This window comes from Cinclus cinclus, chromosome 16 (assembly GCF_963662255.1).
Source record: "Cinclus cinclus chromosome 16, bCinCin1.1, whole genome shotgun sequence".
Classification (NCBI taxonomy): Eukaryota; Metazoa; Chordata; class Aves; order Passeriformes; family Cinclidae; genus Cinclus; species Cinclus cinclus.
In genome coordinates, this window is record NC_085061.1 from 4,894,854 (window position 1) to 4,920,261 (window position 25,408).

Genomic DNA, 25,408 nt, shown 5'->3' on the forward strand with positions numbered 1-25,408 from the left:
AGCAGTAGGAAACAGGCTGGGCAATCAGTCATCTCCAACTGTCAACTTTTAAGCAGAAAACATTGATTTTAATGGTAATTTCTGCATAAAAATTAATGGCACTATAAAATCTTAATTTGGAGTTTCAGAACAAATAATGTAATAGTAAAAGGCAGCATCCTGGAGTAATTTGAAAATGAATTAGGCCAGTGGAATGAAACTCTCCCCACTGAGAGGCCTTTAATTGATCATCTCCATAACAGCTAGTTTACAAACATATCATGAGAACACTTGCTGCCCTGGCACCTTCCAGGCAGCACATCCAGCATCAGTATGGAAACCAGTACATCCCTCCATGTTCCTCTGGGTCCCAGTGAGGATATGATAGGGAGGAAATAAATCAAGCACAGTCATGTGGTCGGTACAACATGAGTCTTTGAGGTCTGAACAGAGGGAAAACACTCTCCCACAAGTAGCAGAAACCACAAATCTAAAATTAGCCAAGCCCTTCAGATTGGCAATAGGCAAGTAGTGGTGAATCCCTGTGGATGCTCTGTGCTGACAGCACTATTAATACATCAGCCAAGGGCTTGGGTGAGGGTGGGGAGAGCTGTGTGTGCATTGGGAGTAATATGTTTTCAACATCTGGTCTCGTTCATTGGAGCAATACCAGGGGCTGAGCTGTGATACAGGGCAGGAATGCTAGAGACTTTGTCTGAAATGTAAAAAGAAAAAAAAAGAAAAAAAATTGCTGCTTCTTATTTAATTACAGTCATGCCAATTGCTATGTTGAAATGCTGCTTTAAAAGCCTTTGTGAGTAATTAGTGTCAAAAATATAAGATCTACAAAGCCATAAACTCACAGCATGGTAATATTACCAAGTACTAATTAAAAAAAGAAAAAAGAAAAGTCTCTCTTTCATGATAAGATTTCCAGCATAGCGAAAGATAAAAATAATGCAATTTGCAGATGATAGGAGAGGAAAAAAAAGGAAACCTGAGAGAAGGACTGAGGAAAGAAGAAAGTCAATATCAACAAGGCTGTATATCCCTGAGTGATTTGGCAATGGTAAGGGAAGTGAAATATTGGAGTCTCACAACAGAAATATAGTCAGGAATATATCCTGGCAGCCTGTTCTGCTACACAATAAAAATAAGGTTGAATATCAGGTGCTATGGACAAGAGGGCTAAAAATACTGCTGGATTTGGGAATGAACCTGGCATGGCTCTCAGGAGCAGTTGAGTATTGCAGGAATGTCCTAAGTGGCAAATCAGAGATAGCACATGAAAATCTGCAAGTGCATCATGGCATCTTGTGAGGGGCATGTGACATCCACCCATATTCATCCTGACCAGTCTGGACTGGTGCTACAGAAGCAGATCCAGTCTGGCAGAGGGAAACCAGGCTCACACACAGCAGCTCAGAGAGTTTGGTTATGCTGAGATGAGGTGTTTATCCTTTGGAAAAAAGATTAAGAGGAGACCTCATTAGGTATAAAGAATACCCTGCTGGGAATAAAAGATCAAGGCTATTTGGGTTATTGTCAGATACATGTGTCAGGGGACATAAAGCTAGTCTGAAGAAGGGCCTGGATTCTATGAAACATAAGCTGATTTTTTTAACAGCACTTAATAATGCAATTATAATAACAACTTGTGCTTTCTCATGCCTTCCAATTTAAGATCTGAAAGCACTTCACAAACATGAATTAAGCTTTCCAGGACTGTTGTGTGGTACAGCAAATATCCCTCTATTTTACAAACTGAAAAACTGAGGAACAGCGTGAGTACAAGGCAGCACAGCATGTGGAGGAGTATGTCTTTATTTTAATCAGGCTGGGCATTGCCTCAGGGCTTTGCTTGCTCTCCAGGTGCAGTCCTGTGGCTGTCCAGAGCCTGTCTCCTGATGACACGGTGGAGTTTTTCATTCAGCACCTTCCTCTCTCTGGTCCCTCTGCCCTCATGGCAATGGTCATTTGTGACCAGGGAAGGAGAGCACTAGAAGGTGGCCACACAGCCACTGATGGCTCACGCTGCTCTGAGACCCCAGGTGTCCCACAATACCAGTGGATTGAGTTAGGATGTCCCCAGCCTCCTCAGTGTTTCAGTGTGTGCCAGCAGCAGCACAGGAGCCCAGGGCAGAGGGGCTCATAAGTCATTTGCATCCAATGTGGTTTGTGAATCCCTGTATTCAGAGTGTCACTCTGCTGTCGAGGGATGTCCCTTCCTCTGGTGCCCACCACGTGGCTGAAGAGCAGGGGAACCACAGGCTCATCTTTTGAAGGGTTTCTCTAAGGTTTCTGTTCTCATTTCCAACTCAACAGAAGCCCCTGCAGGCAGGTAGGCATTTGGGACTTGGAGCTGGGTTGTTTGATTTTACCAGCCATGAGAGGGAAGCTGCCAGTGGTCTGGTTGTACATCATGGGCTGTTTTGAGTCTGGAATTGTGGACACTCCTTTAACCTTGACAGTGCTCTTGTGGTGGGACCATTAGTATGGGTGGCAAGTCAGCAGAAAATAAAATTGTCCTGCCCTTAAAGAGCTGGCCTCACCTGACCTTGAAGACATTATTTTGTTTCCTGTATGTTTTAAATTAAGTGGCATTTCAGCTAAGGTAGTTACATATAAATTGGTTAGGATAATGCTTGCTTGAGCTGAACATGCCCAGCTAGTGCCTCTTAACTCCCTGGTTCTGCATCCATTTCTGCCTCTCTCTTTCATTCATCAACACAGGTTGCCTTTAGATATCATAAATATCTATGTGCATTTGCTCTTTGTTTTTCCTCTCTCCCCTCCTTGTAGCATGAGAATACAGAGCAGCCTGCCTTGGCAGGTGTGCTATGCACAGAGCTCAGGGTCTTGGCTTTAGTGCGCTCTGATGGCACGTGGGTGAGCAGGATCCAGGGTGACATCAACAGGAGGCAGCTGTACTTGGGAGGAGACTTCTGCACAAGTCCATGGCACGTGTTGTTTGATTCCTTACCTCGAGTTCATCCTCTAGCTCCGAGATCACATACAGAAATGTTTCTTCAGGTTGCAGGATGAACTGTTTCATGGTTTCTTCTCATCATCCAGAGAACCAAATATTCCTTGGATTTTTCTAAAGGCTGCTTTGAAGGAAAGCATTCCTAGAAAAATTAATCTACCTCATTGTTATTCTGGCCTCAGTGTTGGGGGAATCTTACTTTTCTTCCACCATGCAGCTAATCACTGCATGGGGCTGTGCTTGAGCTTCAGCAGCTCACTGTTGTTTGGTAAAGATTAAAAAATAACAATTGGTGGTGTCATCAAATCAGTGCAGCCAGTGAAATCAAAGCTTCAAACACCATCAAAGGTCTACATGTCTCACAGAGCAAAAAGCCACAAGAGCAACAGAACGGCTGTGCTGCCACTGCTGCTTTGATCCCACTGGTGGTACTGGGGGGGAAATGAGATTGCAGCATTCCTCTGGTTTGCCTTCCACACTAAGAGATCCTGAGTGCATCAATGAAGAGTAGAAAACAAGGAGGGCGTGTGTTCAGGAGCACTTGAGGCTTTGGGATAAGTGTTTCTCGGGAGTTTTCTGGGACCAGAAATCTAACTGAAATCAATGGCAGCGTATCTGCTGTTTAATGACAAGCCAATACCAGGCAGCACTGGAGTACAGCATGTTCTCACCTGCCTCTGTGCTAAGTGGACAAGCTGCTGTGAGCTGATCCAGCTGGGAAGTGTGCCTGTGAATTACACCAGCAAGAGAGGCTGGGATCCCAGAGCTAAGCCTGCTCAGAGTGAAAAGGCTGTGACCTCGGAGCAGCAGAAGGGATTTCAAAGCCACTGCTGGTGTGTATCAGTAGCAGACGTGTGTGCAGAAGGAAATAAGGGCCATTTATCTCCTGGATAGATATGGCACTTCACTGGAAGAGAGGGTTGAATTTTCCAGCGGCACCTCTGCAGTGTCTGTCCTGAGCTGGAGACAGCTCTTTGTCATCCACGTGCTTACCCTACCCCAGTGCTCAGAGCTTGAGTGATGGCTCTGCTCATCCTTAATGTAGATGTAGGGCTGGGTGTCAATGCACCACTGAAGGTGAGTTGTGGGAATCTCCAGACTCTGTTGGTCTGACATTACTGCTGTATTAGAAGGGAAAAACAGGGTGAAAATCTGTGGCAGCTTTGGCAGAAGGAACAATTGTGTGTTGCAACATGTTTGTTATCAGTCTGAGCATGGAGTCAGCTTAATGCCATTTGGATCATTGCTGCCAGGGATGGAGGCTTAAAAAGACACTTCTCTGTAAAGAAGGATTAGAAACAGGCTGGAGGCCTGGTGAGATAGGACTGCATCTTCATCAGCAAGTCCATTTAATGTCTGAGGGTCAGTATTCAGCACTGGGGACATATGGAGAAGGTTCAGGTGTCTGAATGAGCATCCAAGTTTAGTTCAGGTGAAGCCAGTGCTTTCAGGACATCTGTTTGCACAGCTGAGCCAAATTCTGGGAAGATGGGCATCATGTTTGCCACCAACCGAGACAAACCCTGCTTTGGACCCTGAAAAACTGTCAAGGAGCTCCTTTTTGGCAGCTCTCTTTGCAGCCTGGCTGTCATGGCTCTCTGTCTGCTCATTTTGAAATGCCCTTACAACGGTCCTGGACTTTTCTGGGAGAAATTTCCCATATTTCTCCCCGCACTCAACAGGAGTGTCAGCATCCACAGGATTTCTTACAGCTCTGAGAATGCCTTCCACTGGGAACCTGCCTGCTCCAAAGTACCCTGGCACAGTTTGAGCTGCAGTTTTGTCTGATCCTTTTAAGAGTTGGGAATGGCTGTTTTGATGTCTGATATGTGCAAACATGAAAGGCTCCTTTCCTTCTAACTGTGCACTGGGCAGGGCAATTCCTGTCTCTCCTAATCAAAAATGTAATCAAAGATCTCACTTCTCATAAAAAAGTGTATTAAGAAGAAGTAATGCAGCAGATTTCTGTTGGCTTCACTGCTAGTTTGCTCTGGTCTCTACTTCTGTGCTTTTCCATCCTGCCTTTCACAAAAGAACTCCCACCTCAACTTCCCCCACGTCTTAACATGTTTAATTGCAAAAAAATTGAGCTTTGAAAACAAAATAATATTAATAATAAAAAATCATTGCATTTGATTCAAACGAAATATTGATTGTCCTTGAGTTCCCCCACCATGGATTTTGTCAGCACCAAGAGTGAGTAGAAGGATCACAGCAAGAAAACAAATTTTCCAGCTGGAAGGATAAGAAGCTGAGCCAGGAAAAGATCCCCATCATTCCCTGTCCCACAGCTACATCTTAATAAATGGTCTGCTGACCTGATGTTAACATTTCCAGTTTACAGTAAGCAGCATTTCCCTTAAACGAGATACTGATAAAGTAGAACAAGGGAATAGAGGGGGTGGAGAAGAAATTTGCAAAACATGCTGGAGTGAGAAAGTCGGAACATACCGTGTGTGTCTTGGGAGTGAGAACATGTTTCAGTGTGTGAATAAATATGTAATGTATAGACATATGCTCTCTCTTCTCAGAAACTCTCCTAGTAGTCCCAGATTTTGCTGCTTTCAGTAGCATGGAGAAGTAAAAGGCAGGGGGAAGTTGGATCTGGTGCTTGAGGGTTGTAGGATGATGGTTTGGATGGAGCATCCTCACTTTCTGAGGAGACTGGTCACAAAGAAGGTCTCAGGCATCACCTGAGACAGTGTGAGGAGCAAGTGGTCTGTCTGGAGAGACACAATGCACTCAGGTTTGCTCATTTTCATCTTCCAGATAAAGGCTAATGGAGATCAGATTTCCACACAAATTCAGCTGAGGGAAAAAGAGAACAGGAAAAGGAATCAGGAAAGTCAGCACAAAGTTATTTGTTAAATGGATTTTTTTATTGTTTTCCATGAAGTCGGCACAGAGCTGTTGTCCTCTTTTAAATTCCTCTTCTGACATTTGTTCCCCTTTTCACTGCCTCCACAATTCTCCCATTCAAGTCAAAAAAGCTACCTCTGAAAGATCAGTGTAACATTAGGAGAAATTACTAGCAGCAGTGATTTCAATATTCAAATGGACAATATATTCAGTAATAGACTGGGAGTTGCATAAATAGAGTATGAATGCCTGGTAATGAATCATATCAATAATTTTCACATACAGACTGTGCCTTACATTTCTCAAAGGCCTTTACAAATACCAATTGATTCTCACAGCAGGCCTGCTCAGTGGAGGAGTTGTTATTAGTTTTAGTGGAGGGTGAGGATATTGAGATGCAGAGAAGTGATGCTACTTGTGTAGTTCATGCTGGGACCTAAAGTGAGGAATAAACTTGGAAGCTCCTGACTCACAGCTCTTAATCATGGGACTACATAGCTCTGTGTGATTTTTTTTGGCTTGGCTGGAAGTGGCAGTCCTCATGGAAAGAGGTTTCTGTCAGACCCCAAAGTTTGTGGCTGATGGGATGTGGGGAAAGGCAGGAATAATTAATACACAGTGGATGGCAGAACTGATCTTGATCGAGCTGTACTGCCTTAAGATTACAGTCAGGATTAGCAACCCTGCCCACATAGGTCAGGACTAGAGGTTTTTTGACCTATGGAAACATGGTTTTCCATGAAGAAAAATGGCAAAATAAAAACTCCATGAAGAGAAAGGGGAATCTTGAGCCCAGCCGTGCTTTGTAACTCTCACCCACATCAGTCAAGGAGGATAATGGCTGAATAGCACCTGAAGTACTGGAAGTCTCTTTTCTAATGTAGCATCTGACCCAGCATTCACCACCCTGCCCATCCTCTATTTGCTGTTGCCTTAATTCTGCAGTAAATTGTTGCAGCCCTTAATGTTTCTCCCAGTGACCCTGGGATGCAGTCAGTGATGAGAAGAAAGGCAGGTTAAACAGCACATGCCTCAAACAAGGAAAACCTAATTTATCTTTTGCCCTCATGTTGTACTGAACTCACCAAGGCGGACTCACTGCTCAGAAAAAGAGGACATGGTCTCAAGTTGTATAAAACCATGACATGGTACTCCCAGCTGGATTTTCAAACACACTTTATTCTAACATTTTACTTGATGTTTTGAGTGACACTGTACACTGAGGAACTGTCTGGAAGCTGGCCACAGTGGCACTTGGCTTTTTATTTTCTGAGAGGTTAGATCATTTCCAGCACATCAGCATGTTAAGAGTCCTTTGAATTGGCAGAACAACAGGTGCTACATGTTGCACTTGTCTACATCAAATTTCTTGTGCTGTAGCATTGCCCAGTGACCCAAATTTCACAGGTCCTTGTGGTCCCTCACAGTCCCCCACATTCCTAAGCAAAGTCATTTTGCCATCTCACAGGGGGTTTTTGTGCTCTAAATCATCAGCCAGTGAGCTGAAACTATCGATTCTTGTGGTCGTGTTGCCAGCTCTGCTCCATGGTCCTCCACAGGGACCAGCAGGGGACTGAGGATGGAAGAATTTTCCAAGTTCCTCAGAAACTGAGAGACAAAGAAGGAATGGGCAACCCAAACTGTCTTTTCAGAACTTAATTGCTGAGCCCCAACCCCAGTCTGGCCAGTTCTGTCTCCTCTTCCTACAATGACCAGAGGCAGAAGGTGACAACTTGGGACCCACAACCCAGAACCAAACTTTCCACCTTGGACTTGCAGCCTTTGGAAAGAACATTTGAATTTCTCAAGGCTGTCCCACAGAGATAAACTTTAGCTATCAAGGTTTAAAAACTGTTTTAACAAGCTTATTGAGCAACTTCATTATCTTGTCTTCTAGATGAAACTTGGCCAAATCTACTCTTTTAAATGTGTTTTTCCCTCTACCTCCTTATCAACCTATTCAGCGTGGAGTTTTACCTTTCTCTGACCATTTTCTAGATATATTAGTACTCTTTTTTAGTGGTCTTTACCTGATGTAAATGATATTTGTAGTTTCATTAATTCTTTCAGAGAAGAATCTGTATATTAGTGTCAAATAGGTTTTCTTCTACACTGTGATGATCTTTTCATATTTCAGGAATATGTTATATTCCTCTAGGCTCTACCTCAGGTATTTTGTTCCATGAACTGAGTCTAGCATGTTTAGGGAATAGATTTTTTTTTCTTTTTCCCTTCTTAAGAAAGAGAAAGAAAAAGGAAAACATAGCAACGACAGCATGGCAACAGCAGCTGCAGCACAAAGGAAAAATAGGCAAACAGACTTCCGAAACATGTATTCACTGGTAAGCTATTTTTACTGGTTGGTGAGTGAGTATGTGGGGATATTATAACAAAATAAGTGAGAAAGTAGCTTACAAATAATTCATAAGTAACTTTAGATTAGAACACATCTTAATGACTTCATCCTCCCAGCTAGCCCTCATGCTGTATGAATCTCCACATGCACAAATTTAAAGGTCACCTCTGTTCTGTGCTATTTATACATTGCAAATTTGTACACAGACACATATATAGCATTCCATAGAAAAAATAATGTCAGTGGATCATTAAGGTTAAATAACAGGGCACTAAAAAGTAAAGAATTGTGCCTCCCTGCATAGCAACTTAAGGATAAATCCATGTCATTTGTCATTACATCTGCCTCTGCCTTTGCAGCAGAGAGCAGAGATTTCCCCACAGCCTGGGTGTTTTGTGGGGACTTGCAGGACCTGTCCATGGCTCCTGCCTCTGCTGCTGACCTGCTTTGTGACCCTGGGCACTTTTCTTTTCTTCTCTGGGGACTCCTTTCCCCATTCCCCTTTTGTCTGGAGCACGCAGGCAGGAACCTCCAGCACAGAAATATTTGCATCTTTGGGCATGAGAAGTGACAAAATAATAAAGAAAAGCATCTTCCTTCACCAGCTTGATCTAGTGGGCAGCATCCCACTTGAGCTGGAACTAGATGATTTTCAAGGTCCCTTCCAGCCCAGTCTATTCTGTGATTCTGTGAAATCTGCTTCACCATCCTCTCCCCAAAAAGCCCCACTGCAGGCCAGTAAACTGGAAAGTCTTTCACTAAATTAAAAAAAGGAATCATTGAGAGCTTGAGAGAAACAGCCTCCAAAGTGTTGAACTCCTTTACAGTTACAGCCTGATCTGTTGTGCTGTGTGAGCCCTTTTTTCCTGTTCAGTTATGATCCATGGGAGACTGAAAGTAAACACAGTCTCTTAAGTCTCCTCCACAATCCTGATGCTTTTACTGGCACAGAGAGGAGCCCAGCTCATCCCTCTGCAGCCAAAACTAGACTCGTTTGTCTTTAGAAACAACACAAATCTGTTTTCCTGGTTAAATAAAGTCATTTGCAGGGTTCTGTTGTGGGAAGGATGTGTCAGCTGGTCCTGAAAGGAGCAGTCATGGGGATGAATGGGTTGGTTGTTGGGCTGGAGCAGCCCTGTGCACACTGAAGAGCCTTCCCGAGGCAGGCTGAGCCCTGGCTGGGATTGTGCCCAGGGGATGCTGCAGGTGCCTGGGCATCACTGCTGGCTTTATTGTGGGCATTCCCTCCCAGCACCGTGCCACCAAGTTTGGGACTGATCATTGGGGAATTGAGCCCCACATCTCACACGTTCCCTTCAGCCCTGTGCTTTGGGAAAGCTCTGGTTTCTGCAGCAAAGGAGGCAAACGAGCACCGAGTCCTTTGTGTGGCTCTGTGTTGTCGTGCTGGTGTAGGAAGCCCATTTCTTGTTGTTTGTCAGTCTCAGGCTGTGCTGGTGTTTCCCTGCCCTTCAGAGGTACAACAAGCAATGACTACATAATGTTTTTCAATTCTCCTCACTGCTGTAGAGTTACTTGTTCTAGAAATTTTGGTGTGTAACTGGTAGGGAAAAAAAGGTTGGTGATGTTCTCCAGAGGACAACAGGAATGAGAAAGCAGCAACTAAAGTGGTTTGGTTCCCTCTGAGGTTTTTCTTCAAATGTAGTTGAAAACAAGCAAGTGAAATGAGATGCTTAGAAGCACTGTGTTTGTGAGGTTCTTTCTGGCTTTAAATTACTTCATTTAAACATCTTTGTCCGTGAAACCTCCGAGGGAGATCATCCACTTGTGTTCTCATCTGCATCTTCTGTTTTCTTCTGTCTGGTTCTTGCACAAGAAAGAATGTTAAGTATTTCAGGTACATCTATATGTACAGAAATAAATGCAATTGAGTTGTAAAATAGTCTGGTTGAGCAGGACAAGGTCAGTGATCTCAAATAATCCCGACACCTTAGTCAGGACCTGCTCTGTATTACAGTTCAGTGTTTGCTGAGGTCTTTTCCTGTGGCCTTCTGTAACATCTGAATATATATTAGTGCTTTTCTACAATGTATTTAGAGCACAGCCTAGATCTGAGGCATTTGAAGAAATACTTCTTGACTCTTTTGCCATTTTGTTTGTATTTTTTTGCTCATGAAAACAATTCTCAAGAGCATTGTTAGGTGGGTCACAGCAGGAACACCTCTGGGCTCACGGGGGAATGTGTGAAAGCAGTTTTGGAGGGCTTTTATTTTCACACTGTGTTTCAGCTCTGTAGTGATAAATGTTTTTCTGCAGTACAAACCTGGGGTCTCTCCCCTTGCAGGTCTCACTCGTTGAAATGTAGAAAGAAGGGTTTTTTTTAATTCCAGGGTTTTCTTAGCAGTCAGGTTGTCACTCTTAGCAGTGACAGGTCTGATCAGCAGCATGGCAAGTAGCACAAAATGGGAACTGCTGTTTATTTCAGCAGCTGAATGGCACTAGACAGGTAGGATTAGTTCAGGACATAAGGCAGATAGGAAAGGTAATGGCACAGCATGGGAAAAAATGAGGGAGGAACAGATCTTTTAGGAAATTCTGTATTGGCAATTGACCTACAATTCCAAACAAGCCCAAACATATTCCAAACAATTCCAAACATACACTGCCAGAATTTTTACCATACCCTCTGGGCTGTGTGCTGGGTAGTTCCCATGTCCTTCAGCAGGTGGGGTAAATGCTGCTGAGTGTAGACATCTGGGAGAGAAGCATTTAGAGTCCCCTGAAAATCATCTTAATTCAGGGCAATATTTTAACCTTGAAGGTGTGCAGAAAGAGAAAACGTGTTTCCTTTTCTTGCAGGCAGAACCAGTCCCTGCACACACACCTGGGTCTAAAACCCCTACTAGTATGTGGTCCTTTCAGCCAGACCCACAGCATCCTGTGGGATGAGAGGATGTCACAGTTGCTGCAGCATTGTAACCACAAACAGCCCAGTTACTTACAATGGGTCTCAGCCAGTTCATTCATATTTGATTAAGAACTTTTTGAAAGATAGGCATATAGAGCTAAGAACTGGCTCCAGCTTCAGTTATTTACATCAGGATGGGGATGATAAAATCTTTTATTAGTGTCAGTGTTTAAATATTTTGGCTCTCTATTCCAATATTGTGGCAAGAAGGAGCCATATGTGTTCCTAGAAAGAGAGCCTAGTGCAGACGTTAATCAGGAGAGGATCTATTAATGTATTAACATTCAGAATAATGAGCAAAACCAGCATGCACTGCAGAGACTAACACATATCTTTAGTCTGCAGTTTTGAAGTGTTTGGAAAATGTTGTGTTCCTCCATCTTTCTAAAACTGGTGTTCTGCCAAGAGAAGTTCTCTTCCTTTGTTAATTTTAGAAAGGTTAAATCTATTTACAAAAGCAAACATAGCATGGAGTGCTGAAAAGCAGGAGGATGTGGGCACTAACAGGCTCTCAGGCTTTAGAGTTCACAGCAGGTGCTGACTTGGCAGGGAAACTTGTAGGCTTGTTCTTTCCTTCTCTTAATGCTATGCTGAGTAGGGGACAAAGTATGAAGCCCAAGCTCCATACCAGCTCCCCATCACCACCTTTCTCCAGAAAGCACTGGACAATGTGTGTGTGTATCTGCAGATCACTACTGGGCTTTAGGGAAGCTTGCCTAAAGACTTGGCACAGGAAAAGGGCAAATTTTAAAGAGCTCTGGAGTGGGAGAGATTGCTGGTTGAGCAGCTTGCATGCCTCGAGGTCATTGCTAATGAGCAGTATCTTGCCTAAAGAAGTGAACATTTCATTTTAGTGCTGCTATGAAAAGCAGCCCTACTGTCTCCCCTTTGCATCCCACACTACTGCCTGCTTTGCTGTGGCATCTGGAGCAGGCTGCACCAGGAAGGGAAGGAAGCCCTCTTAAAGGATGTGGAAGGATGCTGAAGTGGTAGCTGAGCTCAGATGAGAGAAGCTGGAGCATGACAGCTGTTACCAGATCATGCAAAAAGCCTGCCAGCAAAAATGCATCAGTTTGTGTGATATCCGGGTGTCTTGTCTTCTGTTTTCATAATTGAATACATGGTGTCTGCATAAATCTCTTCCCCCCCTGCACTTGCAGCAAAAGGAGCTGACTGGAGGATGGCAGCACATCAGTGGGAGAACACCAGCAGGAAGAGACAACCAGTCAGATGGTGTCAGATGGGGAGGCCCGGGGCCCCAGGCAGATTCCTCAGAGGTTGCTCGAACATGGTGCACTCGCTAAACACAAAACTTCTCCTTTTCCCTTCCGGGAGAGGAGCATGTTCATCCAGACATGAGAACCAGCAGTGCTGTCTTGCCATGTTCTTCAGGAGGTTAGTGCCAATTGACAGCACAGGCAGCAACAGCAGCAGCTTTCAGCAAATACGTCGTAGCCCAAAGGGCTGAGTGTCCCCTCAAGGGATACAGTAGAATTTCTCTTGTTGTTTCAGTGAATACTGAAACCTTCCTATTTATTCACTCCTTAGCTGCAGCCTCTGTCTCTTGAGTCGTGGGCTTTCTTCTTACGGTGAGATCTAACCTGCTCAAGGAGAGAGGAGTCCTATGTGACTTTGTTTCACATTGGATTTTACCATTAAAAGCCCATTTCAAGAAAGCTGGACATACCCAACCTGCACAGGCCAGTTAACTGGTTTCCCTACTATCTTGTTCTTCAAGGTTTACTACCTGTGGACTACAAGTCAGGTTGAGTAACTCCACAAATAGAATTACTGGTATCCATCAGCTGCATGATAAAAATAATAGCATCTTCTTCGCAATATAAACCTCCACATGTGGCTATAGATGCAGTCTGAGAAATGTGCTTCCCCACAGTGGGGAGCTGTTAAGGGTTAAAACTCATTCTTGAGGACACAAGAAAATCATTTTGCATGTTCAGAATCAACTTCCTTCTTTGACTTGCTGGGTACTGACAACTCAGGCTTACTTTGGTCCTACTGACAGTCGTGCTGATGACAGCGATTTCAAACGAAGAAAAACGAAGAAAATGTGAGCCAGCAAAAAAGCGAGAGCAGGAAAAGCACCTTCCTCAACTCACACTAACATAGTGATGTTTGGTTATTGATGTTGCAGTGGCAGCTAATGCTATTCCCAGAGCCAACACTTAAATTCCACTTTGGTGGGTCATAACTAAGCAAGTCACACGGTCCCACAGGAAGGGGAAATTATTGGCCAATTCTTCTTGCTCTTAGATGAGTGGTGGCTTTGGTCTGCGCAGCGCTGGCTGCAGTGCAGAGTGCTGGCTCTGTGCAGAGGTGACTGATATGTCACCAATTTCCTTGGTGTAAGGCTTGAACCTGCATTTTAGCCCAGAGTGTCAGACTCTGACAAACAAGAGCTAGAAGAGGATAATGAATAAACACGGTGAGAATTTCAGCTGTAATCTGCCATCAGGTCCATCTGTTATTCCTTCCCCCACAAGCCTTGCAAACTCAATGAGCCGGGAACGGGCATGCTCCATATACTGTCCCATCCCTGAGCCACACAGCTAAGGTCTAATTGTCTGCTTGTCAGTAAGTTTATCACTTACAGTCGCCTGAGCCATTACTGATCACAGGATCTTGTTCAGTTCTTCAGCCTTCCATCCACCCTACTTGTGGCAAGACTTCCAGAAGGATACCAAAAAGATGATGAGGATAAATATGTTGATGACATTATGGCATCTGCAACATGGCAGAGTAGCAGTGACTCCAGATGTGCCTCCCAGGCATGTGTCCTCTTCTCATTTAACCATTCCCAGCCCCAGGCACTCTCCCTCCATCTCATGCAAGGTGAGATGCCCAGCTCCCAAACTCAGGGGTTCAGTGCCAGTTGGCATCTGGTGAGTCCTGAAGTCTGTATGACCTACTTTCACTCTGTGTCATGTGCAAGCACTTCAGAGGGGAGTCTTGGGTTTTCCTGCTGATTTGCTGTAATCCAGAGACAGGAAAGCAGAGGCTTCTGAGCAGGACCATGATGCAGGAGCAGCCAAGCAGCAGAACAGTGCGTGTCTGGTGTGACTCAGTGAGGGATGAAGGCTCCAGCCAGCTCTGCCTCTTCGGGAGCAGTGGTTTGCTTTGGGGAAGGGGTGCCCATCTCCCAGGCAACGCCACAGCCTCAAAAGTTGCTGTCAGAATTCTCCATGGTTCCAGACATCTCTCACTGATGCAGGGTTTGGCAAACTTTGCTGATTTGTTCTCTTACAGACCTCATGGCCCCAGCTGCAGCTCACAAGGGGAGTATCTCCCTGCCTTGGAAACAGGAAGTCTTAATTAGAGCCCACACAGATGGGGTTTTTTTCTTGCATTTCTCCCATAGGTGCTTCCTTCTCATGTTCCAGAAACTCCATGTTCTTGGTTTACTGCTCCTCTGTTCCTTCCAGCTCAGAGAGCTTCCAGCAAGGGAGATGGAGAGGAATGTGATAAGCAGCTTGGCTGGTTAATGAGCTCCCTGTCTAACTGAGGGATTCTTGTATGCTGGGTTCACTTCCTAGTCCCTGGTATCTCCCTCAAGTTCTCTGCCTTCTTCTGGCTCTCCTGCAGGAGCAGTTTGGAGCCTGGTTTGAGTTGCAGCTACTTTTCACTTTGTCCCAAGCCATGTTCACCAGGATCAGGTGCAGACCAGAAACTGCCTCTGGATGGCAGGGCTGGAGAGCTACGTTGAGCCTGAGATTTGGCTGGGAAAATAGAACTTAAAAAACACCCAGTCCCTTGCATTCCCAGCGACTCTGCAGAGTCGCTGCAGAGAAAGTAACAGGAGATTTTTCTCTCCCTAATTTATGTCTCTCCTGCATATGGCTTCTACAGAGTCACTGATGTTACAGACAGATGGGTTGGCATTTTACTAGACAGAACACATGGGCTAGATGTTGTTAATGCTTGTTAGCTACTCACTCTGCAGCTTGACCAGTCCAACACAGTCACCTCACAGATGGTTGGGAAGCTGCAGCCGGGGCACTGGAGTGGTCCAGCCCTGCTGCACGTGGTGTGACAGCAGCTGGGATAACACGTATTTGGCTGCTTTTTCCAAAGGGATTTGTTGTGGGTCAGACATAGCCGTGGTTGGCGGATCAGCACAACTTCCCTGTGTATCAGGGAGAGACTCTGATTTGTAAAGATCCTCAGATTTTATGGAGGTATTGGCTTTAAAGGCTTAATGCCCTAGTTTGCATTTCTGTATGGAATGGGGTCGGAAAAATTCTGTGAGCTCTGTACTTTGTTCCCATCTCTACTCCTTCATGCTTGATGTTTATAAGCATATTTGTCTGGTGAACACTATTTAGCAGATCTGAAGTCTGTTAAGAACTTGTACTTTATGAGCTCAAGCTCTGACTACGGCCAGCTGCCAGTGTTAGTTTAGAGTGACATCCCATGTGATTTTCCATTCTCTGTGATGTGAGCAGTCTGCTGTGATTTATTCTCACCAGCCTTGTGTTCAGTGGAACCATTTTTAGGTATCACCTCAGCAAATCTCCACAGGGAGAGTGTCCTTGGTGGCTGGTTTGGACATCCCATCAGAATCTGTGGATGCAAAAGTAGATGCTACTGGTGAATCATTCACGTTGCCATCTTCCCTCTTGGACAATGTTCAATTTGCAGCATAATGATGGAAGCCTGAATGAATCCTACAGATGAGACAGGGAATTTTAGTTTCAGCACTTGTTCTCTAAAAACTCAAAGCACTTTTGGAAAATGCATGGGTATTAATCCACACTGAGCAGGAGTTCTTCAATCCTATGATTTAAATTGGATATATTTGTCTCTGTCTGTCCTGAACTGTTCAGTAACGTTAATGCACCCTGATAATAGCTGTCACATTTTACCCCAGGGGTTGTTCCTCAGTGATAGGTGAAATCACAGCAGTTCAAAGACCTGTCTTCCAGGATGAAAAGCTCTATAGGAATATTCAGATATAAAATAGTAATAGTATGAATCAAAAAATACACTTCCCTTATTTTAAAGCCTTTGATCTTATTTTTATGGCATCACATTTGACAGTCTAAAGGGCATTAACCTGTAGGAGAAACCTTTTGAAAGAAGGTGCTGACTCTCCTGCTGCACAGAGCACTGTCCCCAAGGATTAACACCAGCAGGTTTCCCCCATGGAGAGGGGTGCAACCCTTCAGTACGTGTCCCTGCTCTTTTTTATGTTTCATTTTTGACGTGAGGTGTGGGAGAGCTCGCCTAGATCAAAACAGGAGCTGTGGGGAGAAGCTGGTGCAGCACTCCCTGCTCGGTGTTCCTTTGGTGCTGAGCTGGTGCAGCATCCAGGACCCCATCACTGCTGCCACTCGTGTACACAGTGCCTGGGTCGTGCTTCTGATTAAGATGGAAGTATACGAGCTGACCTCTTGTTCCAAAGACATCCTGGGGTTGTGGTTCATCTCAGTCTTGAATAATAAGAAAGAGAAAGGAAATGTTTGCTATAAATCTCAGTGCACACAGGGCTGTTTCTCACTTACCCCATCCCAGCTTTCAATTTTCTTCTTGGCATTGCCAGGCATTTGCTTTTCTTTGCTCAGCAGCTAAAAGCAGCTTTTTCATTACATTTCCTGGAAGGCTCTTTACAGGCATCCATCCCTGTCTGCCTCATAAATTCACTTTATATACCAAGCTGGTGACACAGAGGTCAGAGGTCTCGGCAAGAAACAATTATTATAAAGAAGTGCTCTTCTTCTTTGGGTTGCATTGAGGATATTAGAGGGTGGGGGGAGGGTGGAATTTTGCTGCAGACAAGGAATGGTCATTTGTGAAGGGGAGGTGGCCAGATTGATTAAGTGCTGCGCATCCTGCGGGAGCCACCATGGGCAGGCATCCCATCAGACCAGCTGGAACCTGCCAGTTACCATGAAAAAAAGAAGGAAACAGTAAACAGTTTGCTAAATAACCTCATAAATATTTCCAGCCATAAGCGCATCTTGTGGTTCAATTTTGTGTTGTTTTTTTTTTCCCTTTCCTTAATATTTCCCTAATTTTAAATGAACGGCCTGTAATTAAAGTGATTTAGAGGCTACCTGGGGACCTGGTATTTGAGCAGTGCATGATGCTTAGGAGAGATTGATTGGTGAGGCATAACTCAATTGGGGTATTTTGATAATGATATCATCACCCTAGAGAGCCAAGTTTGAGCAATTAAATCTTAAAACCTCGTGTTTGGGTTGATATAACTTCAGCAGGCAGTTTCTGCATGTGCAGTCACACATACACACACACACACACATTTTCCTTGTTTTTTTTTTTCTGGGCACTCCAGTTTTTTGGCTGCCATACGTTTGTCTGTCTGTCTGTCTGTCTATTTGGGGTGATCTGAAGTGGTGATTTATCAGCCGTGCAGACCCACAGAGAGGGTGAAGCCCACTCAGCATTGCTGCTTCCCCCCTCAACACCTGCACGTGGACAAGGCGGCCTTTGACATTTAGAAAAATCTTGGCATCTGAAGCAAGAGGCAGAAACAAAAGGATTTTCTCATTTAAAGGTCAGAGCCAGCAGCTTCTTAAAAGAAATTTTCAAACAGGTTTGTTGGAGAGTGGCAGGGTTTGTGTGTGTTAGTGGGTGCCATGGGGAAGGTGTCGGGGAGTTTCAGGACCAGCAGTGTGCCCAAGGCTCCAAGGCGCACACAGCAGTAGAGCTGTGGAGCTTTTGGGAGGTGATCGGGTGGAACAGCCTACCCTGAGGGCATCTGCTGACACCTGAGGGCTTTGGGAAGAAGGAGTGACGCGAAGAGGAGGTCTGAGGGATTCATGTGATGAAGGCAAATTGCCAAAGGGGTCGATCTGGTGGGGAGACGTGCGTAACCCACATTGGTGCGGACACCACAGCACTCTTCGGGGTAGGGTGGGGAACACCACAAGGAGAAGGGAAAGGGGCAGTGAGAACTCGGGCACAGAGGCCGCAGCATGGCCCATAGTGCTGGAGCAGCCTGTGGACCTGCAGGGAGCAGGGAGAAGCAGAGCAGTGCTGCTGTGAAGCCGTGGTGCCCCTGCCCTCGGCGCACACGGGGCTGGCTGTGTGTGTGCTCAGAGCTGGTGTCCGTGGGGACACAGCACAGACAGTGATTTATGGAAGGAGCAGAGCAGATGAGATGGGGCCTTCAAGATACATTCACTGGGTAAATGTCACCAGGCAATGATTCACTTGCTCCTTCTGACCCCTAATACATCTTAGCCTTGGAAAGCACCGGCTACCATAGAGCGTGGCCAAGCAGCATCTGCAAAGCAAAGGTTTGTCACCACGCCAAGGGGTGGCTCTGGCAGCCCTGCCAAAGCCCTGGACTTCATCCTTCTGCACGCTGTGGAGGTCTTTGAACCTCCTTTGTTCCCAAGCTGAGACACAACTGTCTTGCCTGCTGTGCCTGGCACAAAGCTCCACCATCCCTGTTGTCAGCTTGCCAAAACCCATTCAGGAACTCCACCTGTGACACTGCAGGTGTGTGTTTGAAGCTGCAGGAACACATGTCCTGCATGGATTGCATCCCCAAAGGCAGTTGTGCTTTCTCAGTGTGGAAATCAGAGGTAGAAAATCCTCAGTTCATTTTGAAATCTCAAGTTGTATAGAATGCTGAAGCCTTCTTTCCCCTTGTTTCTGCATTTGTTCTCTATACTTTCTCATGATACCAAGTCCCCATGTCAGCTTTCTCTTTGGGGTGTGCAACCACCTTCTTTTCAGTCTTATTCCAGTGTCTGAAGATCTGCATGACCTTGGGTCTTGCACTCAACCCCTATTTTTCAAGAAGCATCCTTTGTGTGATTAAAGTCACGCTGCATGTCAGTTTATAACCCATGGCACTTTTGGAAGCACTGTTTTTAGTTACCAAAATGTGTCAGAGAGAAGAGGAAACAGGTGTACAAGAAACTAAAACCTGAATGTATCTAGGTGAGAGTGCACTTCTGAACCTTGTGGTAGCTTGTGAGTGACTGAAGGAGACACTGTCAGACTTTTCACACACTCAGACTTTTCACTTTTCCCCCTTGGCTGCTGGAAGAAGCAGAGAACAAAATGCTGGGTCTTGGCTTTCAGGGAAGGCTTGTGTGCAACAGCAGCACAGGTGCAAAGAGCCATCTCAGCAGGACCAGTGCAGACAGGAGTCCTGTACATGTTTCATTGAAGGGGCAGTAGTTAGGAGAGCCTGTTACAGTCCATATGTTCCAGTTTTATGAGCCAAATTTGTCCAGCTGCCAGTCCATCCCCCAGTAGGGATATCTGGGAATGTCTATTGCTCCTCCACATCATCTGCATTGTCTGCTCCTTGCTGAGATGGAAAGAAGAACCTGCTTTTCTACCACGTTGGTGGTTGTTGGAGAGATTTTTACATGTATATCTGAACTATAAAGCCTTGAATAATTTACTGGTTTCCAAGGTTAAGAGGAAGAGTTATGATGTTTCCTTCTGGCAGGTGGATGCTGATCTTGATTCCCCTGAAGAATCAGTTGTGCTAAGAGCTCCTTTCTTGGAGCAGCTACTCCAAGTTCATGTTGTTCTGTGCTAAATAGACCAGTTGTTCTATAGTTGTTTTGGTTTACACTACAGAGAGGTCTGCCCCCTGATCTGGTTGCTGTGGGGTAGCATAGCCTGCAAGGAGACAAACAGACTGTCACCCTTCAAATCTACCACCAGAGCCTCATCCCACCCACCCCAGCAGAGCTGGGTGTGCAGTAATACTGGCCAAAGAGTGATTTCCTTTGCTTTTCTAGAAAAGGTCCCCATAGTCCTTAAATCAGACTAAACTGGCAACAGAGCTTAGTGAAAGCTGAAATCTTTCCTATTGCAAGTATTTGAGATCTGAATAAAACATAACAGAGACCCGAATCTCAGTAGTCTAGTGAGCCAGACAGACTTTTCCCATGAATTAGAAGAAACCAATATAGGGCTATGTACAGGGTGCCTGAGAGATGATGTTCTCATAGTGGTTAGCTGCTGCTCTTGTGTTCAGGAAACTGAGGTGTAGGAGGGAATATTTTCATCTCTAGTGAAGCACTACACTTGTGTGGCCCAGCACAGAAGGGAAAGGGAGAGTGAAGTGCCATGGTGGTCCCCAGAGTGACCTCTTGCACTGACTTCTCTATGCATTGACTCTGGGGTGGATGGGCATACTCACAGATCCAGCTTTTCCTTTGATCCCATGTATTCAGTTTGACTCTAAATGCTGATGCTTTTGCTTTCTTTTTTCTTTGCTTTTTTGCCCTTCTCTTTAAGAGCAACATCACACTATCACAGTGATGTCAGTAGTGCTGGGCACAGAGCAGTTAGGGCTGGGTTTGAACATGTTCTGGTCTCTCTCACCCCATTTCCCACTCATGGACTGTCCCCATGGATCAGTGACACTTGTTCATGCTCCTCTCAGCTTTGCATTTTATTCCTAGATGGGCTGGGGTGGCTTTTTGGCTTCATCTAAACTTAGAATTTTAGGGAATGCATCAGCAGAGTGAATGGTGATTGTGTTACATGGAATGTGCTGTGAATAACTGATCTGTGCTGGCATCTGCAAGTTCTTGTCAGCAGGAGTTGTGTCCAGGAGTTTGCCTTTGAGAGTTGAGACTTCTTATAAATTTAAAAAAAAAAAAAAATTGATTAAAAATGGGTGAAGGGAATCCTAGCTATGAACAGTGAAGAGTGCCCTAGCAGCTTTGAACTGCTGGAAATTTCATCTTTCTTATTTTCAGAAATACTGTTTTTAGAGCTGGAACCACAGGCATGCTCTGCATTGATCCAGAATGGTGTGGAACACCAGACCCTGCCTCATTCACTCAGCAGAGCATCCCCCCATGTCCTCCCACTCAGTTCCTGCACACCCCTGTGCATCCCCCTGCCTTGCTCTGATCCCCTGCTCACTTCTGTTCCTGCCTTGGGCACTTCCCTCTCTGCCAGCAAGTGCACCAGGCAGGGTGCAGGCTGGCTTTTGAAAAGAAATCCTGTGAATTAATGGGAACATATTGCTATTATTTCATATAATCACTTTATTTGTAAAGCACAGGCTGCAGAGGTACTCCCGCTGTTGAACCCAAAGCAGCAAATCTATCTATATATCCCAGTCTATACTACATTATGAACAGATGGGTGAAGAAAAAAAAGCAATAAAAACAAATAATAAGAAAAGTAACAATGATAGCAATTTTAAAACACTCCTAGGGGAAGAAAAAAAAAGGTTTCTCCATTTTTTTTAAAGCAGTGTGAGATTGAATGAGCTGCACTGCAAGTGCATCCATCCTCTAAGTTCACATGTAAACATCTCCCGGCAGAGGAAGAATTGCTTTTTTTCCAAGTGGCTGCCTTCTCGCCTTGTGCTTGTTACAGAAGCAATCATAAGAAACCTGGGTGAGATGTCTGGGGTTTGGAAGTATTTGGGTGTTTTCTTTGATTTTTTGGAGTTCCTGGAGAGACAGAGGCCATGGGGGTGAGAGGGAGGATGGTGCCTCCCTTGGCAGCTGAGAAAACTCAATGGGAAATAGCAATCTTCTCAGAAACAAGTATTTGTCCACATAACTTTCTCTGAATATTATTCTTCTGCCTCTGCTACAGGAGGAAACTTTGTTTAGGAAGGATAGTAGAGAGAAACTACCATTAGTCTCATAAAAAAAAAGGGGGGGAAGATATTCAAATATAGCCTTCACCCACAACACCAGTGAGCTCAAAGTAGGGGAAATTTAAAACGTTTATGTTGCTCTATTTCTGAGGTCATAAAATACCAGCAAATGGTCTGGCACTGGATGCTAAATTTCTTAAGGAATTTAATTAATTAAACTAGTAAACCAATTAATGGATTTGCTTGTAAATTCTTAGAAAATTAATTCTGTGCCCAAGGAGTGTTTTAAATCTGCGAGGGAGGCTGTGTATTTCATACAGAGCTTGAATTCCCATTTCAGATGAATCCAGCTTGGCGCTGAGAGAGCTGGAGACACAAGTGATGCATTCATAATACTCGGACCTTCCTCCAAAACTGGCACTTCTCATCAGCTGAATCCGGGTGGGATTTGCAAAATCAAACCTGTGCTGCTGCCACAGCACCCAGCTCCTGTGCTTGCTGCTCTGCTATGACACCTCTGGCTTTATATGGGCTGGGAATTTACATCCTTCCTGATGCCTCCAACTGGTTCCTTCATCTGCCAGTGTTTCCCTCTTTGCTCTGGTCCAGGGGTGCCTCAGGTGCACAGGAGCCATCAGGTAGCTCCAGTAAGCAGAAGATCAAAGCACCGGATTTGCTGAAAAACAACCCAGCCAAAACAAAGATCTAAACAAAAGCTAATCCACTTTTCCATGTTGGAAACCTTGTTTCAATTCCCTGCCTGGCTCAGGGATGACAGGGGCATCCTCTGTACCTTGCACTCCTCACAATCCAAAGTGACCCAAACATGGAAAGCTCACAGTCAGTTGTGTCCGGGCTCCTGAGAACATGAAATCAGAAGGAAGCAGGTTTCCTGGGGCTCTCAGCAGGCAAAGCCATTTTTTTCCCCTCACATGGCAATCCTCCACTTCAGATCTGGGCATCCTTTGATTGAGGAGGGGGCTGCCAGCCCTGCCTGGCACCACCCATGCTGTCCCAGCTCGGCTCCAACAGGAAGCAGAGCTGCAAAGCAATTAGGAATGGGAGTATTTTGAAGAGGAAAATGGCAGGGGAAAAAAAAAATTAGCATTTGCACTGTGATGTTTTTGCTGTTTATTAATAAACAAGCCTCTTTTGTGCCTCCGGGGGCAGGAGAGGCTTGAAGCATTCCTTATTTCTCTTGCATTTAGCTTTTTTTTTTGCTTGTTTTATATGTTACAGGAGATTTGTAGTGTCTTCCCACATGTTGAGTTTCCTTATTTTCTTGAGAGCATCTCTGGAATAATTCCTCTGGAGGTTTCAGCTGTGTGCTGCCAGGCTGATTTAAACACTTTAGGGATGCAGGGTGGATAAGTACTCATAGGGAAGGAGTTATGTTAATTAGTAACAGGTCTGCTCCCTCCTACAGAAGTGGTGTGACTGCAGGGATAAGTGTTTTCATGGAGAGAAAACCCCAGTACAGAGCTCCTGCCACCCTGGGTGGTGGTGGTGACAGTGACCCTGACCCTGGCCACCCTGATGTGGCCACCCCTTTTCTGTGCTGGCAGCACAGGCTCTTTCCAGGATGGTCAAACCCCTCCTCTCCCCAGCACCACACTTGACACCAGGGAAGGCTCACAGGGTTCCTGCACGGGGACATTAGAGTGCAGGACTCAGGAATGCCATGTGCCAAACAGAGGGCATGTCCTTGGTGACAGACAGATCCGTGCAAAGCGGGCTTCAGGGTGACACTGCTCCTGTGTCACGGGAGGTAAATTAAAACCCTCTGGTATTAAATGGGCTTGCTCTTCTTTCCCATTAGGCCTCCAGCTCCTCCGGTGGAAAAATGCAGCTTCTGGAAACGGAGTTCTCACGAACCATCCGGGAGCTCATCGAACTCCACCTGCTGCGCCAGGACAGCATCCCAGCCTTCCTCAGTGCCCTCACCCTTGACCTCTTCAGCCGCCAGACCATTGCCTAGTGTCCCACTGCCAGCTGCCAGCCAGGCTCTGGCCCTCCTGGGCGGGACACTTGAGGTAGCGTGGAAAAACTCTCACGTCCACCACCCTTATTTTGTGGTATTGGGTTGCTTTTGTTTTGCAGGGAACTCCTTCTTCCCCCTTCTTTCATGCTGAGTCACAAATCCCACCAATTCCTCTGAAAAGCGTAGTTTTCCTCCTGTGGCAGGGCAAGTCTAGCTCCATCCCAGGGCTCTCCTGTGCCAGGATCCAATCCCTGCCTTTGAATTGAGCCACGTGTTCATCACTACCCAGATTCTCAGGATCTGTCTGGGAATATGGTGGGAACTTCTAGTCTGAGGAGCCCCAGCATCACCATTCACAGCTTTTCCTAAAAGGATTCCCTAAATCTGTGCCCTAACAGAGAGAAACCTGCATGAGGCTGGTGCTGCCTGCTGCGTGGTTGTCCTCTTCTAATGGGAGCCAAGGGCTTGGTCCCTGAGGACAGAAACCCAGGGAGAGTCTCTTGCTCTTGCAAACATCTCATCACTCAGCAAGGTTGAAATTATTTTTAAGATATCAGTGACCTGCGTCTTCCATCACTCAGCAGACAAGCACAAGCATAAACGGCCATTTGAAGCCACTGTGCCTGTGTTGACACCTCTGTGGCTCAGTCACTGCCATGCTTTTAGTTCCTCACCAAGACTTGAGGGCTCTTGGTTATCTCAGGACTGTAGAAAGTGGAAAGGAGCAGTTCGGGCTGTGTTCAGTGCTGGTGACTTTAGCCTGCTGCCTGCCACCACCCTGCTCTGTTTTGGGAGGTCTCCTTCCTCTTCCCCTCCATGGAGGGTGGAGCATCCCCAGAAGTCTAACATTTTGTGTTGTAATGGATGTAGCTCTTCTGTGATAACAATAAAGTGTCACTTCCCAAACTGGGTGTATGACTCTTATTTGGGATGCACACTGCACCTTGCTGTGCTCTCCCACATGTAGAAGATCAGCACATCAGTGGTCTGATGTGCTTTGCAAAGGGAGGACATCATTACGTCTGTTTTTCCAGGCAAGTCTCATTCATAGAATTATAGAATCATCAATGGTTTGGGTTGGAAGGGACCTTAGAGATCCTCTAGTCCTAACCCCTGCTGCCTTAAACCAAATCAATTTGCTATAAACCTCTGTGTATATTGATTTCCCCAGGAAATCCTGTCCTGATTCCAGCAGGAACACACTCCTTAGGCTTGGAGAAAAGGTAGCAGTGAGCAGGCTAGAAAGTTAGCTGAGATACTTGCAGGGACTACAGGGTTGGCCAGGCTTACTGTAATCACTTGGAGACCTGTTGGTGTGTCTAGAGGCAAGAAGACATCTGCTGCTGACCCCCAACTGCTGTTGATCAGAGGTGGAGGGACAAGCATGAGGTCTGGGGAGGCTGCAGCCCCCATCTCCCCAACTCCTCTCTGCGGGGAAGCGCAGTAGCAAAAGTTTTTCATTTTCTGTTCTGCCTGAAGAAGTCCCAGTGGAAGATGAATTGCTGGGCATGCTGTGCCAGGGGAAGGCTGCCTAATTCATATGCACGGCGTGGCACAGAAAGTCGCCTTCCCCAGTCATGGGGAAAATGAATCATGACGTCAGCCGCATTCAGCTCCGCCACCAACACAATAGCAGATCCTGGCTGCCACGGAAAATTTTTCTCCTGGCTCCTTGCAGGAGAAATGAAGTAATTAATAAGTTTACAATAAACCCTCTATCTTAGCAAAACACAGGTGAGGCGAGA

The 25,408-nt window shown here is 45.5% G+C and overlaps 1 protein-coding gene across 1 annotated transcript in view; it reads left to right on the top strand.

Annotated features, from left to right (window-relative positions):
* MAD1L1 (mitotic arrest deficient 1 like 1) overlaps window positions 1-23,660 on the top strand; it is a 343,907-nt gene extending 320,247 nt beyond the window's left edge. The window contains exon 17 of the mRNA XM_062503321.1: window positions 23,502-23,660. Within this exon, the coding sequence (XP_062359305.1) occupies window positions 23,502-23,660 (159 nt within the window). The remainder of the gene's footprint in view (window positions 1-23,501) is intronic.
* Window positions 23,661-25,408: the final 1,748 nt, after the last annotated feature.